Source organism: Callithrix jacchus, chromosome 9 (assembly GCF_049354715.1).
Source record: "Callithrix jacchus isolate 240 chromosome 9, calJac240_pri, whole genome shotgun sequence".
Lineage (NCBI taxonomy): Eukaryota > Metazoa > Chordata > Mammalia > Primates > Cebidae > Callithrix > Callithrix jacchus.
This window is the reverse complement of record NC_133510.1, coordinates 72,418,352-72,434,053: the sequence shown is the minus strand read 5'-3', so window position 1 is coordinate 72,434,053 and position 15,702 is coordinate 72,418,352. Positions and strand designations below refer to the sequence as shown.

At 36.4% G+C, this 15,702-nt stretch overlaps 1 protein-coding gene across 12 annotated transcripts in view; it reads right to left on the bottom strand.

The window, feature by feature from the left end:
• Window positions 1-15,702, bottom strand: part of MYRFL (myelin regulatory factor like) — a 135,846-nt gene that overhangs the window by 99,294 nt on the left and 20,850 nt on the right. For 11 of the 12 annotated variants that reach the window (XR_013521925.1, XR_013521924.1, XM_054238597.2 and 8 more), the window contains exon 2: window positions 3,247-3,337. The exons of the other annotated variant lie outside the window; for it this stretch is intronic. Coding sequence is in view for 9 of the 11 variants with exons in the window: in XM_054238597.2 (XP_054094572.2) it covers window positions 3,247-3,337 (91 nt within the window). In the remaining 2 variants the exon portion in view is untranslated. The remainder of the gene's footprint in view (window positions 1-3,246; window positions 3,338-15,702) is intronic. 12 annotated transcript variants of the gene reach the window in all.

The following is a 15,702-nucleotide window of genomic DNA, read 5'->3' as shown; positions in this document are numbered from 1 at the left end:
TAAAAGTCCAATGGACTGATTAAGGAGAAAAGAAAAAAGAAACAAACTACCAATATGAATAACAAAAGAGGGACTATCACTACAGACTCTTCAGAGATTAAAAGGTTAATAAAAAATACTATGAACAACTCTATGGCCATAAATTAATAACTTAGATAACACCAATCAATTCCTTGGGGAAAAAGTAAAACAAGCTACCAAACTCACTTAAGTAGAATGAGATATCATCAATAGTCCTAAACCTGCTAAATAAATTAAATTTGTATTTAAGACCCTCCAACAAGCAAAGGAACAGATTCTTTTGCTGATGAAGTCTACCAAACATTTAAGCAAGAAATAAATCCAACTCTACACTACCTCATCCAGAGAATTTAAGTTGAGGGAACATTTCCCAACAAAGTTTATAAGGATATAGTTGTGAGATACCAAAACCAGAAAAAAATACAACATAAAGAAAGAAAATTGCAGATCAATATTCTTATAAACATTGATGCAAAATGCTCAACAAAATTTTACCAAATTAAATCCATCATTATATCAAAAGATAACATATCACAATTAACTGAGGTTTATTCCAGGAATACAAGGAAGTTTAATAGTAAAAAAACTAAGCAAATTAATCCATTATATTAACAGATGGAAAGAAAAGACATATAATTAATAAATACAGAAAAAACTGACAAAATTTAACATCCATTTATAATAAAATTAACAGCAAACTAACAGTGGAAGAGAACCTCTTTAAGGAAGTAATAGGCATGGAAAAAAAATATATCACTAGCATTACACTTAATGATAAAAATTAAATACTTTCCCACCAAGCTCAGGAACAAGGCAAATATGTCTATTCTCACTACTTCTTTATTCAATACTATACCTAGGTTTTACCCAGTTCAGGAAGTGTCAAAAGGTATATAGTTTAAAAAGAAAGACATACAACTGTCTCAATTTGCAGATGGCATGACTGTCAACACAGAAAATCCCAATAAAATATATTTTAAAAGCTATTAGAAGTAATAAATTACTTAAGAGTGCGAGCCCAATATATGAAAATCAATATTTGTATATACTAATGATGAAAAATCGGGACATAAAAGTTGAAAAAAAATCATGTTCAAAAAAGAACATGACATATTTAGGAAAATATGTGCAGTATTTTCATGTAGAAAACTATAAAACACTGATGAAAGAAATCAAAGAAGCCCTCAATAAACACTGAGATATACCATGTTCATGGATTGAAAGGCTCAATTTTGTTAGAATGCTAAGTCTCTTTGGATAGATCACTAGGTATAAGAAAATGTTAATAAAAATCCCAGAATAACTGTTTAAATATTGACAAGCTAAGTTTAGTATTTATGTGGGAAGTCAAAGAAACTAGAATAGCCAAAATAATATTGAAATAGAAGAAAACTTCATAAGACTTACATTATATGATTTTAAGACGTATAATAAAGTACCTATATACAGTAATAAAGATCATGTATAGTAATCAAGATAACATGGTATCGGCAAAATGATAGGTACATAGATCAATGGAAAGCAATAAAGAGTCTAGAAACAGATCCACACATATTTTGTCAATTGATTTTTTTTTTACAACAGTGGAAAGGCAATTTAACGAAGAACAGTTATTTATCAAATAATTCTGGGATAACTGGACACCCATATATAAAGAAACTACAATCAATCTATATCTCAAGCCTTATACCAAAAAAAAGCTCAAAATGAGTCATAGACCTAAATGTAAAATATAAAACTCTAAAACTTTTAGAAGAAAATATTTGGGAACTTGGATTTGATAAAGTGTGTATTCTTAGCTATAAACCATAAGCCATATACAAAAAATTCAACAAACTGGACATCTTCAAAATTAAAACTTTTGTTCTGAGAAAAACACTGTTAAGATTATAAAAACATAAGTGACAAATCACTTATGAGAAAATATTCACAAATAATGTATCTAACAAAGTTCTTATTTCCAGAATATCTAAAATTTTTTCTAAACTTAAAACTACCTCAATTTTTAAAATGAGCAAAATATCTGAATAAACACTTCGCCAAAGAAAATGTATGAATGGTGAACAAGCACATGAAATGATGTTCAACATCATTAGTTACTAGAAAAAATGTACATAAATACATGAAATGTCACTAAAAAAACAATGAGAATGACTATAATAAAAACAATTTTAAGCTCCTAATACCCAAGAACTGGCAATGAAGAGAAGCAACTGGATATCTCACTCATTGCTAGTAACACAAAATAGTACCACCACTCTACAAAATGTGGATAGTTTTACAATTAAGCTTACACTTACAACATGATCCAGCAGTTCTTATCCTAAATATTTATCACAGAGAATTTAAACTATTGATCACAGAAAACCCCATACATAAATATTTACAGAAGCATGATTCATAATTGCCAAAGATGGAAATAATTCAAACATCCTTGAACAGATAAATGGCTAAACAAACTGTTATAACCATTTAAAGGTATCTTTCTCAGTAATAAAGAAAAAATAAAATATTGATCAAATCACTATGCTAAATGAAAGAAGGCAGACTCAAAGCATTATATACTGTATGGGTTCATTTACATGACATTTTCCGAAATAAATCAAAACCATAGGAACAAAAACAGACCAGTGATTACCAGGGGTCAGGGTAGATGGTAAGTTTGAACTTTAGTAGATATAAATTAAAAATTTAAAAAGGCTAGAGTGCCTATATTAATACCAGAAAATAAGAGCAGAAATCAACAAAATAGAAAACAAAAAATTAAGAATTTAAATTTAACCAAAAGCTCATACTTTGAAAGATTAAGAAAACTGATAAACTTCATGCCAAATTAATCAAGAACAACAAATGAATCAACACTATAGATCCTACAGACATTAAAAGTTTAAGGGAATATGAAGAACTTTATGCTGATGAAATTGACAACTTAGTTGAAATGGACAAATTTGTTGAAAGACACAAATTGATAACTACCAATAGATAACCTGAATAGGCCCATATCTATTAAGTCTACTGAATTGACAGGTGGAGGTGAGGACTGAGTAGAATTTCTCACAAAGAAAATTCTGCAACGGTGATATTTGTCAAAGATTCATAGACATAATAATATCAATTCTACCCAAGTTCTTTTAGAAAACAGAAGAGGAGGGAACACTTCTTGGCTCATTTAATCATTTTATAATATTTTAAACATCAACTAGAGAGCAGTATTCTCATACTTACAAGACCCCCAAATCAAAGTCATTGCCCAAGAACTCCTCCAATAGACTTGTATCCAGGGCTGGGTTCTCCAGAGTACCATTGGCTCCCTGAGCTGCAAAGGGAATTGGAAAATCTTGAGAACCATGAAGATTTCAGAATGGCTAAAGGCTAAAACCACTGACAAATCTTTAAGGACAGGGACTGTGTCTTCCTTATTATATCCACAAGTATCTATAGCATGGAAGATGTAAAAAGTAAACATTTATTCGACGGGTAGATGGATAGAAGATAGATGGATGGTAGTTTTGTTGGTCACCCAAATTATTTCCAGTTAAGTTCAACAAGAAGTTCAATATCTTGTTTCACACTTTTTTTAGATCTGCCAACATGTAGCAAAATAGTTCTGTCCTTTTCCTTGTTTACAAAATGAAAATAAATTTACTGATTCCTTACTGACTATAAAAATATGTTGATATTTTTATAGAACAAAATATAGGGCCATATACTATAAATAAGACAAAATTTTTATCTGCAGATAACATGACTCTGTACAACTGACAAACAGAAATAATCAGAAACTTATTTAGGGGTTGTAGGTGATGAGTACACTAAAAGCCCAGACTTTATCAGTATGCAATATATGCATGTAAGAAGCCTGCCCTTGTACTCCTAAGTACATATAAATCAAAAATGAAAAATAAACTGGCCAGTCATGGTGGCTCACGTGAGCAATCCCAGTACTTTGGGAGGCTGAGGCAGGCAGATCATTTGAGGTCAGGAATTAAAGACCAGCCTGACCAACATAGTGAAAACCCATCTGTACCAAAAATACAAAAAAATTATCTGGGTGTGGTGGCATGTGCCTATAGTCTTAGCTGCTCGGGAGGTGAGACAGGAGACCTGTCTGAACCTAGGAGGCTGAGGTTGCGATCAGCTGAGATCACACCACTGTACTCCAGCCTGGGTGACAGAGTGAGACTCCATCTCAAAAATATATAAATAAATAATAAAAATAAACAGCCTGTCTGCAACCCTTTGAACTATGATTTAAAATAAATAAATAAATAGGGTAGTTAGTTAAAATTAAATACGAAAACTAATTGCTGTATATAAAGAAATAATAGCCATTCAATCATGCAGATACATATAATGGGAAAAAAAGATTTTATTCAAAATAACAAAAAGCATATCTAAATATATATTTAGAGATAATGTTTTTCACTAAAAACTCTATAAAAGGCCTTAAGAAAAGATTTGAATAGAGAAACCTATATGGTTCTTAGGCTGAAATATAATATTGCAAAAATCTTACTACACATTATTTAGGATGTCTGCCAACCCCCTATAGTTGCTTTCTGTGACTTTCCCCTTACAAAGAGTCTACTGCAGCCATAATTGTAATATATAACCTCTACAGGCATCTGAATCAGGGAAAAGCAATCCACTGGTTGGACAGTGACCAATTCAACTATTTCTCCCAAGAATTTAAACTCATGGACTTTAAAGCTGGTAGTTGAGATTAAGTCATACAATAGCTAAGACAGAGGACTAGAGCAATAGTCTAAATATTTCTGATCCTGGCTGGGCACTGTGGCTCATGCCTGTAATCCCATCATTTTGGGAGGCCAAGGCAGGCAGATCACTTGAATTCAGGAGTTGGAGACCAGCCTGGACAACAGGTCAAACCCTATCTCTACAAAAAAAAACTTTCCCAAAATTAGCCAGGTGTGGTGCTGTGTTCCTGTAGTCCCAGCTCCTCAGAAGACTGAGGTGGGTGGTTCACCTGAGCCTTGGAGTTTTAGGCTGCAGTGAGCCATGATTGCACCACCACACTCCAGCCTCAGCAAAAAAGCAAGACCTTGTCTCAAAATAAAATAAAGTAATATATTATGTAAGTGATATTGTGTCCTTCTCAGTGCCTTACATCAGCAGGATAATAATGTCCTGTTATGACTGATGTTAATGTTGATTCCTTGGTTAAAGTACTGTATGCCAGCTTTCCCCACTGTAAAAGCTCTCCTTTTGTAATCTGTGGGGAGATACTTTGAGATTCTGCACACATACTGTTTCTCATCAAGTTTTTACCCAATAGTTTTAGCATCTTTTGATGATCATAAGTATTTTAATACAAAAAATGAAAAACATATTGAAATATTTTATTTTTTGGTTTGAGCCTCAGCATTCAGGAAAAAAATTTTTTTTCAACTTTGATTTTAGAAATAAAGGGTGCATGTGCAAGTTTGTTCCACAGGTATATTGCATAATGCTGAGATTTAAAGTATGGATCCCATCACCCAGGTAGTAAGGATTTACAGCCACTTTTTTTCTCCAGGCCAGAATCTAATCTAGAATAACAGAATGCATTGGGTTATCATGCATTTTTAGATTTCTCAAAGTGTACAGGCTGTTTATAGAATGTCCTTCAGTTTTAGTTTGCCTCCTATTTTCTTATGGTTAAATTCAAATTATACATGTTTGACAAGAATATTACATAAATGAGTTTCATTCAATGAAATATTATGTACCCATTTAATAAATTTTACAATATCTCAAGAGAAAAAAATGGGTTGCAAAAATCTTGTACCCAGTTAATTTGTTTCCCAATATAAAGGCAACAGATAGACAATTGCAAAATGAAAAAGTTGAGGGTATAAGACTCCCTTAAGCCCCCCTTGAAAGTAGCTCCTTAATAAAATTCGGCCAATCAAGAATGACTCACAAGAAAAAAAATACAGAAACTGAGGTGAAAAACAACCAGGGATGAAGAGCAAATTCATACAAATATAGGATTTAGGCTGAATTTCTAAGGGAATTATGGCTGCAAATCAAAATGTAAAAGTAACAAACCCTGACAAAGGAAAAATAATACAAACAACAAAAATTGAAAGGTGAGGAGATGGAAGGCAGGAAGAGATGTAATCCTAACTATCTCATCATTCATATCTCAGAATGCATCTTTACTACCTAAACCTGTATCATTTGGCTAAAAAAAATTCTTGGCTGGGTGCAGTGGCACATGCCTGTAATCCCAGCACTTTGGGAGGCCAAGGCGGGTGGATCACAAGGTCAAGAGATCGAGACCATCCTGGTCAACATGGTGAAACCCCGTCTCTACTAAAAATACGAAAACTTAGCTGGGCATGGTGGCACGTGCCTGTAATCCCAGCTACTTGGGAGGCTGAGGCAGGAGAATTGCCTGATCCCAGGAGGTGGAGGTTCCGGTGAGCCGATATCGCACCATTGCACTCCAGCCTGGGTGACAAGAGCGAAATTCCATCTCAAAAAAAAAAATTCTTTTCAGTGATTTTTTAAAATCACCTTTCTTTAATCTTGGAAGAATCCTTTAGAACTGATACCTAACAGTAAATAATTACTTTTTTCAGAATTACAATTCTGTAATTCTTTTATTTTTCTTCAAGTTCTTTTTATTCTATTAAATTCTAGTAAAATTAATATTTTATATTAAATTTATTATTTTATTAAAATAGTGCATATAAGATCATTTCTTATAAAACTATCTCTTATGGTAAAATACAAATTATACACCTATCTACTTACCCATTGTATTAGTCCATTTTCCTGCTACAGATAAAGATATACCCAAGACTGGGCAATTTACAAAAAAAAGCGATTATTAGATTTACAATTCCACATGGCTGGGGAGGCCTCACAATCATGGCAGAAGATAAAAGGCACATCTCACATGGTGGTAAACAGGCAAAGAGAGCTGGTGCAGGGAAACTCCCATTTTTAAAACCGTGAGATCTCATAAGACTCATTCACTATCACAAGAACAGCACAGGAAAAGACCTGCTCCCATGATTCAATAATCTCCCACAAGGTCCCTCCCATAACATGTGGGAATTATGGGAGCTAGAAGATGAGATTTGGGTGAGGACACAGAGCCAAACCACATCACCCATCCATCCATCCACATATCCATTGTAGATATTCATGGAAAGATGAAATAACATCCCATAACTTTTAACACTGGTTAAATTATAGGATTGAGAGCAACTGATCACTGTTTTCAGGTCCTAATTTTAAACTTTGGAAAACTATTTTACACAATTTTGGATAAAATTATTTTCTAAAACAATGAAAAAATCAAATTGCCAAAATCAACTCAAAAATAAAGAGGAAGTCTGGGGAGGACTCAAGATGGCGCTGTGAGAACAACCCAGGATTGAAGCTCTCGCTGGATGCGCGGAGAGGGTGAGTCGGGGACGCATTTCCAGACGGAACTTCGTTGTCCACAGAATGGGGAAATTCCCAGGTATAAAAGAGACACGAGAGGCCAGGCAGAGGTCTTGGCTGGTGTAGCCGGCAGCCAGTGTGGCTCCGGCCCGCGCCGGAGCGCAGAGGTGCTCCACAGCACTCCATACAAAAGCGCACTGTTATGGGTGCCCTGTTGAACCAGCAAACTGAGACCTGAGAGGGCTGAACTTGAGACTGAACGGGACTTGGACAGTGAGCCAGCCCAGGAAATCCCAGGGAGACAGCGTTTGGGGTAGCGCAGTGCGACAAACAAAACAGCGATTCCAAACGCTCACGGTGAGGAGGTTTTCTTAAAGCGCAGTTCCGTGGGGGAGGGGCGTCTGCCATTACCGAGGCAATCAGCCCCTACTGAGGTACACGCCCATTGCTGACGCAGCCTGCCGTTGCCGAGGCAACCCGGTACAACAGAGAGACTCTGCCGCAGGGCGTAGCCTGCAGCAACAGGGCGAACCTCACACCAGCAGGGCAGAGCCTCGGCAGGCAAATAGTGACTAGACTGCCTCCTAGCTGTGCAGGACAGCGAGGCGGACACTCACAAGGAATGCCCCAACCCCCACCCCCAGACAGAGCATCTGAGAAAAAAAGGGTTTTTTTCAGCCTAACAGCCCTGAATGAACAACAGAGCTCACAGCTCAGCACTTGAGCTCCTATAAAGTACAGACTGTCTCCTCAAGCAGCTCCCTGACCCCTCTATATCCAAAAGACTGACATTTGGCAGGCATCATCCTGGGACAAAGATAGCAGAAAAAGAAACTGGTAGCATTCCTCACTGTGCCACACCTGCTAGAGGTGCACCCCAGACAAGCCCATCAGACTCACATCAGATCTCTCAGCAGAAACTCTACAAGCCAGAAGAGAGTGGGAGCCAATATTCAACATCCTTAAAGAAAAGAACTTTCAACCCAGAATTTTATATCCAGTCAAACTGAGCTTCATAAGTGAAGGAAAAATAAAATCCTTTGTGAACAAGCAAGTACTCGGAGATTTTGTCACCACCAGGCCTGCTTTACAAGAGCTCCTGAAAGACGCGCTACACATAGAAAGGAACAACCAGTACCAGCCATTCCAAAATCACACTAATTGCTAAAGAGCATCAACATAATGAAGAATCTACAACAACTAACGGGCAAAATAGCCAGCTAGCATCAAAATGGCAGTATCAAATTCACACATAACAATATTAACCCTAAATGTAAATGGACTAAATGCACCAATCAAAAGACCCAGACTGGCAAATTGGATAAAAAGCCAAAACCCATCAGTGTGCTGTATCCAGGAAACCCATCTCACATGCAAGGATACACAAAGGCTAAAAATAAAGGGATGGAGAAAGATTTACCAAGCAAATGGAGAGCAAAAGAAAGCAGGAGTTGCAATTCTCATCTCTGATAAAATAGACTTTAAAGCAACAAAGATCAAAAGAGACAAAGAAGACCATTACATAATGGTAAAAGGATTGATACAACAAGAAGAGCTAACAATCCTAAACATATATGGACCCAATACAGGAGCACCCAGATACATAAGGCAAGTTCTTAACGACTTACAAAGAGACTTAGACTCCCACACAATAATAGTGGGAGACTTTAACACTCCACTGTCAATATTAGACAGATCAACCAGACAGAAAATCAACAAGGATATCCAGGGCTTGAACTCAGACCTGGAGCAAGCAAACCTGATAGACATTTACAGAACTCTCCACCCCAAATCCACAGAATATACATTCTTCTCAGCACCACATCACACCTACTCTAAAATTGACCACATAATTGGAAGTAAAGCACTGCTCAACAAATGCAAAACAACTGAAATCATAACAAACAGCCTCTCAGACCATAGTGCAATCAAGTTAGAACTCAGAATTCAGAAACCGACCCAGAACCGCACAGCTTCATGGAAACTGAACAACTGGCTCTTGAATGTTGACTGGATAAACAACGAAATGAAGGCAGAAATAAAGAAGTTCTTCGAAACCAATGAGAACAAAGACACAACATGCCAGAATCTCTGGGACACATTTAAAGCAGTCTCTAGAGGAAAGTATATAGCAATAAGTGCCCATATGAGGAGAATGGAGGGATCAAAAATTGACACCCTATCATCAAAATTGAAAGAGCTAGAGGAGCAAGACCAAAAAAACCCAAAACCCAGCAGAAGACAAGAAATAACTAAGATCAGAGCTGAACTGAAGGAGATTGAGACACGAAAAACCCTCCAAAAATCAATAAATCCAAGACCTGGTTTTTTGAAAAGATGAACAAAATAGACCACTAGCCAGATTGATTAAAAATAAAAGAGAGAACAACCAAATAGATGCAATAAAAAATGATAAAGGGGAAATCACCACGGATTCCACAGAAATTCAAACCATCATCAGAGAATATTACAAACAACTCTATGCACATAAACTAGTAAACCTGGAAGAAATGGATAAATTCCTGGACTCCTGTATCCTCCCAAGCCTAAACCAGGAGGAAGCTGAAACTATGAATAGACCAATAACAAGGGCAGAAGTCGAGGCAGCAATTAAGAGCCTACCACTCAAAAAAAGCCCAGGTCCAGATGGATTCACAGCCAAATCCTACCAGACACACAAAGAGGAGCTGGTACCATTCCTTCTGAAACTATTCCAAATAATCCAAAAAGAAGCAATCCTTCCCAAATCATTCTATGCGACCAATATCATCCTGATACCAAAACCCAGCAGAGACCCAACAAGAAAAGAAAACTTCAGGCCAATATCCATGATGAACATAGATGCAAAAATCTTCAATAAAATATTGGCAAGCCAATTGCAACAGCAAATCAAAAAACTTATTCATCATGATCAAGTAGGATTCATCCCGGGGATGCAAGGCTGGTTCAACATACGCAAGTCTATCAACGTAATTCACCACATAAACAGAACCAAAAACAAAAACCACATGATTATCTCAATTGACGCAGAGAAGGCATTTGACAAAATTCAACAGCCCTTTATGCTAAAAACCCTCAATAAACTCGGTATCGATGGAACGTATCTCAAAGTAATAAAAGCTATTTATGACAAACCAACAGCCAATATCATACTGAATGGGCAAAAACTGGAAGCATTCCCTTTGAAATCCGGCACTAGACAAGAATGCCCTCTGTCACCACTCCTATTCAATATAGTACTGAAAGTTCTAGCCAGAGAAATCAGGCAAGAAAAAGAAATAAAGGGTATTCAAATAGGAAAGGTGGAAGCCAAATTGTCTCTATTTGCAGACGACAGGATAGTATACCTAGAAGACCCCATCGCCTCAGCCCAAAATCTCCTGAAACTGATAAGCAACTTCAGCAAAGTCTCAGGATATAAAATCAACGTGCAAAAATCACAAGCCTTCCTCTACACCAGTGACAGACTTAAAGAGAGCCAAATCAAGAACGAACTGCCATTCACAATTGCTACAAAAAGAATAAAATACCTTGGAATACAACTCACAAGGAACGTAAGGGACCTCTGCAGGGAAAACTACAAACCACTGCTCAACGAAATCAGAGAGAACACAAACAGATGGAAAAACATTCCATGTTCATGGTTAGGAAGAATTAATATCATAAAAATGGCTATACTGCCCAAAGTAACTTACAGAATCAATGCTATACCCATCAAGCTACCTTTGACTTTCTTCACAGAACTGGAAAAACCACCATGAACTTCATATGGAACCAAAAGAGAGCCCGCATAGCCAAGTCAATTCTAAGGAAAAAGAACACAGCGAGGGGCATCACACTACCGGATTTCAAACTATACTACAAGGCTACAGTAATCAAAACAGCATGGTACTGGTACCAAAACAGAGATATAGACCAATGGAACAGAACAGAGGCATCAGAGGCAACACAACATATCTACAACCATACAATCTTTGATAAACCTGACAAAAACAAGCAATGGGGAAAGGATTCCCTGTTCAACAAATGGTGCTGGGAAAACTGGCTAGCCATGTGCAGAAAGCAGAAACTGGACCCCTTCCTGACACCTTACACCAAAATTAACTCCAGATGGATTAAAGACTTAAACATAAGACCTGGCACCATAAAAACCCTAGAAGGAAATCTAGGCAAAACCATCCAGGACATAGGAGTAGGCAAGGACTTCATGAACAAAACACCAAAAGCATTGGCAACAAAAGCCAAAATAGACAAATGGGACCTAATGAAACTCCACAGCTTCTGCACGGCAAAAGAAACAGTCTCTAGTGTGAATCGGCAACCAACAGAATGGGAAAAATTTTTTGCAGTTTACCCATCTGACAAAGGGCTGATATCCAGAATTTACAAAGAACTCAAACAGATTTACAGAAAAAAAACAAACAAGCCCATTCAAAAGTGGGCAAAGGATATGAACAGACACTTTACGAAAGAAGACATATATGAGGCCTACAATCATGAAAAAATGCTCATCGTCACTGGTCATCAGAGAGATGCAAATCAAAACCACATTGTGATACCATCTCACGCCAGTTAGAATGGCGATCATTAAAAAATCTGGAGACAACAGATGCTGGAGAGGATGTGGAGAAAAAGGAACACTTTTACACTGTTGGTGGGAGTGTAAATTAGTCCAACCATTGTGGAAGACAGTGTGGCGATTCCTCAAGGCCTTAGAAATAGAAATTCCATTTGACCCAGCAATCCCATTACTGGGTATATATCCAAAGGACCATAAATCGTTCTACTATAAGGACACATGCACACGAATGTTCATTGCAGCACTGTTTACAATAGCAAAGACCTGGAATCAACCCAAATGCCCATTGATGATAGACTGGATTGGGAAAATGTGGCACATATACACCCTGGAATATTATGCAGCAATCAGAAATGATGAGTTCGTGTCGTTTGTAGGGACATGGATGAATCTGGAGAACATCATTCTCAGCAAACTGACACAAGAACAGAAAATGAAACACTGCATATTCTCACTCATAGGCGGGTGATGAAAAATGAGAACACATGGACACAGAGAGGGGAGTACTAAACACTGGGGTCTACTTGGGGGAAAGGGAGAGGGCCAGTGGGAGGGGGAGTTGGGGAAGGATAGCCTGGGGAGAAATGCCAAATGTGGGTGAAGGGGAGAAAGCAAACAAAACACACTGCCATGTATGTACCTATGCAACTGTATTGCATGCTCTGCACATGTACCCCAAAACCTAAAATGCAATAAAAAATTAAAAAAAAAGAGGAAGCCCGAAATGACAAATAGCCCTGAAATAGTGAAAATTTTTACCCATAACTTTCACCCTACCCTGCATAAACAAGCAAGGTTCCAATAACATCATGGCTCATGCTTCTTAAACTTCAACAACATAACTTCTACCATTTTCACAATTCTAAAACAGAGAAAGAATAAAAGCCTGCAAAGTATTTTTATGACATTAGCACCAAATGAATACCAAAATCTGACAGAGATGAAATACATAAAGAAAACCATAGACTAATATTATTTGTGAATAGTATACTCAAATCCTAGTTAAAATGTTGTCAAATGAAATTCAACATTAAAAGAAAAATTTATCATTAAGAAACACAAAGATGACTCAACACTAGAATCCATATTATCAAAGGTAAAATAATATTTGATCTTCTTAATGCTAAAAGGTATTAAAAATTCAACATCAGTTCCAATGAACACATCCTTAAGATTACATATATCCATATGCACATATATATTGTATGTATGACAGAAAACTAACGTCAAATAAGAACCACTGGGCACAGTGGCTCATGCCTGTCCCAGCACTTTGGGAGGCTGAGGTGGGCAGATCACTTCAGCCCAGGAGTCTGAAATCAGCCTGGCAAACATGGTGAAACCCTGTGTATAATAAAAATACAAATATTAGCTGGATGTGGTGGTGGGCACCTATGGCCCCAGCTACTTGGGAGGCTGAGGCATGAGAATGGCTTGAACCTAGGAGGTGGAGGTTGCAGTGAGCTGAGATCACAGCACTGCACTCCATCCAGCCTTGGCAACAGAGCAAGATTCTGTCTCAATTATCAAAAACAAAAACAAATAAGAGCCGGTGTCATGTTTAATGATTTAAAAAAATAAAAGTACTGTATATTAATTATGGTAAAAATAAGTATTTTAGTTACCATGGCATTACACAATACATTGCTAAATGCACTAGCATCCCATTTAATCAAGAAAAGGAAGAGAGATATGAATGTCAGAAAGGTGGTAATAATTTGCATAAGACATATATTTTAAACGTATAAAACAAAGAATATCAACTAAAACTTCTTCAAAATAATAGGCAACTTCAATAAAAAGACCATCACAAAAGTAATGTATAAAAAATAGATTTCTATATTAAAACAACAGCTACTGAGAAAATATAATGTGGAAAGATCCATTTATAATAGGAATACAATTTTTAGGAATAAAATTAAATCAAAAGAAGAAACTCAAATTCTAATATAATTAAGAGAAGATTAATAAATTCAGAGCATATTTTGTTTGCATGAAAAGGCAATAGTATAAAGATGTAAATAATCCTGAATTAATTTATAAATTTAATATATCTACAATCAAAAATCTCTTAAGGAAACAAACTAATTCTAAAGTTTATCTCAAAGAATGCTAATGTGAAAATATTCAGGAGAATAAAAAACATGTGAGTAAAAAAAGGACACTCACCAACAAGATGTACAAAAGGTAATATAAACATTGTGTTGCAACAATAAACAGACCAAACTTTTGAACATAATAAAGTCTAGAAATAAATCTAAAGATATTTATGAGAATTTAGTTTGTGATAAATGTATAATTTTAGATCCATGAAAAAAAAGGTAAGTTCTATACTAGAATCTCACTTCTATACCAAATTCCTAGATGTACAGAAGATTTAGACAAGCCATAATATTACTAGAAGAAAACAGGCACATATGTCTGTATGTTTTGGAAGGAGAAGATTCTTAAACCATGATGGGAACACCAAAACATATACAGAAAAAAAGGTCTATAAATTTGACTACATGAATATGGAATTTTTGAGACTACATAAAAAGCAAGGTTGAAAGCAAATGATGTTTCTAAGGTTTTGGACTAATAATTCCCAAATCAAAGCTTCTTAATGATTGTCTGTATCTTACTAAAAAAGGTTCATGAGGGCAAAAATCATAGTTGTCTTATTTGTCACTGTAACTTCATAGTGCTAAAGCTTTTTTTTCCCCCCTTTTTTAAAGAGAGAGAAAGAGAGAGAGAGGTCATTTGAAGAGTGAAGTAAATATTTTCTAGGACTTCAGAGCCAGCTAATGAGGAAGTACATGTGTCTGGATAACAAATGCATAGAAAAGCCAGAGAGATGGAATCCAAAATGTTCATGGTGATTATCTTCAGTGATCGTGCTTTGTTTTGTTTTCTCTTCTTTATACTTCTATTTTATTTTTTAAATGTATTACTTTTGTAATCATAAAGTTGTATAAGAAGTTCATCTCAGAGTAAAAATAAACTTTTTCTTTGAAAGAAACAGTATTTGTTGAATGGATGGATGAATGAATAAATGAATGAATGAATGAACGAATATCTTCACTAGCAAGAACTGGATTGATGATCCTTAGTAAAGAGGTGTCAAAATTTAGGGCATATGCTCTCTGTTCTGTATGCCCTCCTTCACCTCATCCTTTCTGCAGTTTCTGAGCAGAAGAATACATTAACACCAAACAAAAGGGCCTTGAAATGTGAGTTTCCTTTAGAGCCCTCTGACTAAATCTTTGTCTTACCGCAGCAGTTTGAGTGGCACAAGAACCTCCCACCCCACCAGACAATTACCAAAGAATGGTAGCTCCTGATTGCCACTAGTTGATAGTCAATAGCCAATATCTAAAAGCCAACAACTAAGGGTTAAACTAAGGCAAGGAGTTTATTTATGCTAAATGCAGAGGACAGCCCATTTTGGCAGAGTCAATTGCTCTCTGAGCTGCCACGGAAAAACAAATACACCAATCCCATCATTTAAAAGGGTGTCAAGAGCACCGCATGATGCAGGTATTATCTTTGGCAACTCCCAATCTCCATTCGTTGAGGTACACTTTGCTTCATGCTTTGCTTTGCTAGAGGGTTATAATATTCACATCTGTAGAATCTGAAATAACTAGGGTTTTCTTTTGTCAGCAGTGGAAATTCACACTGTTGGGAAAAGGGAAAATCTGAAATAGGTGATAGATAAT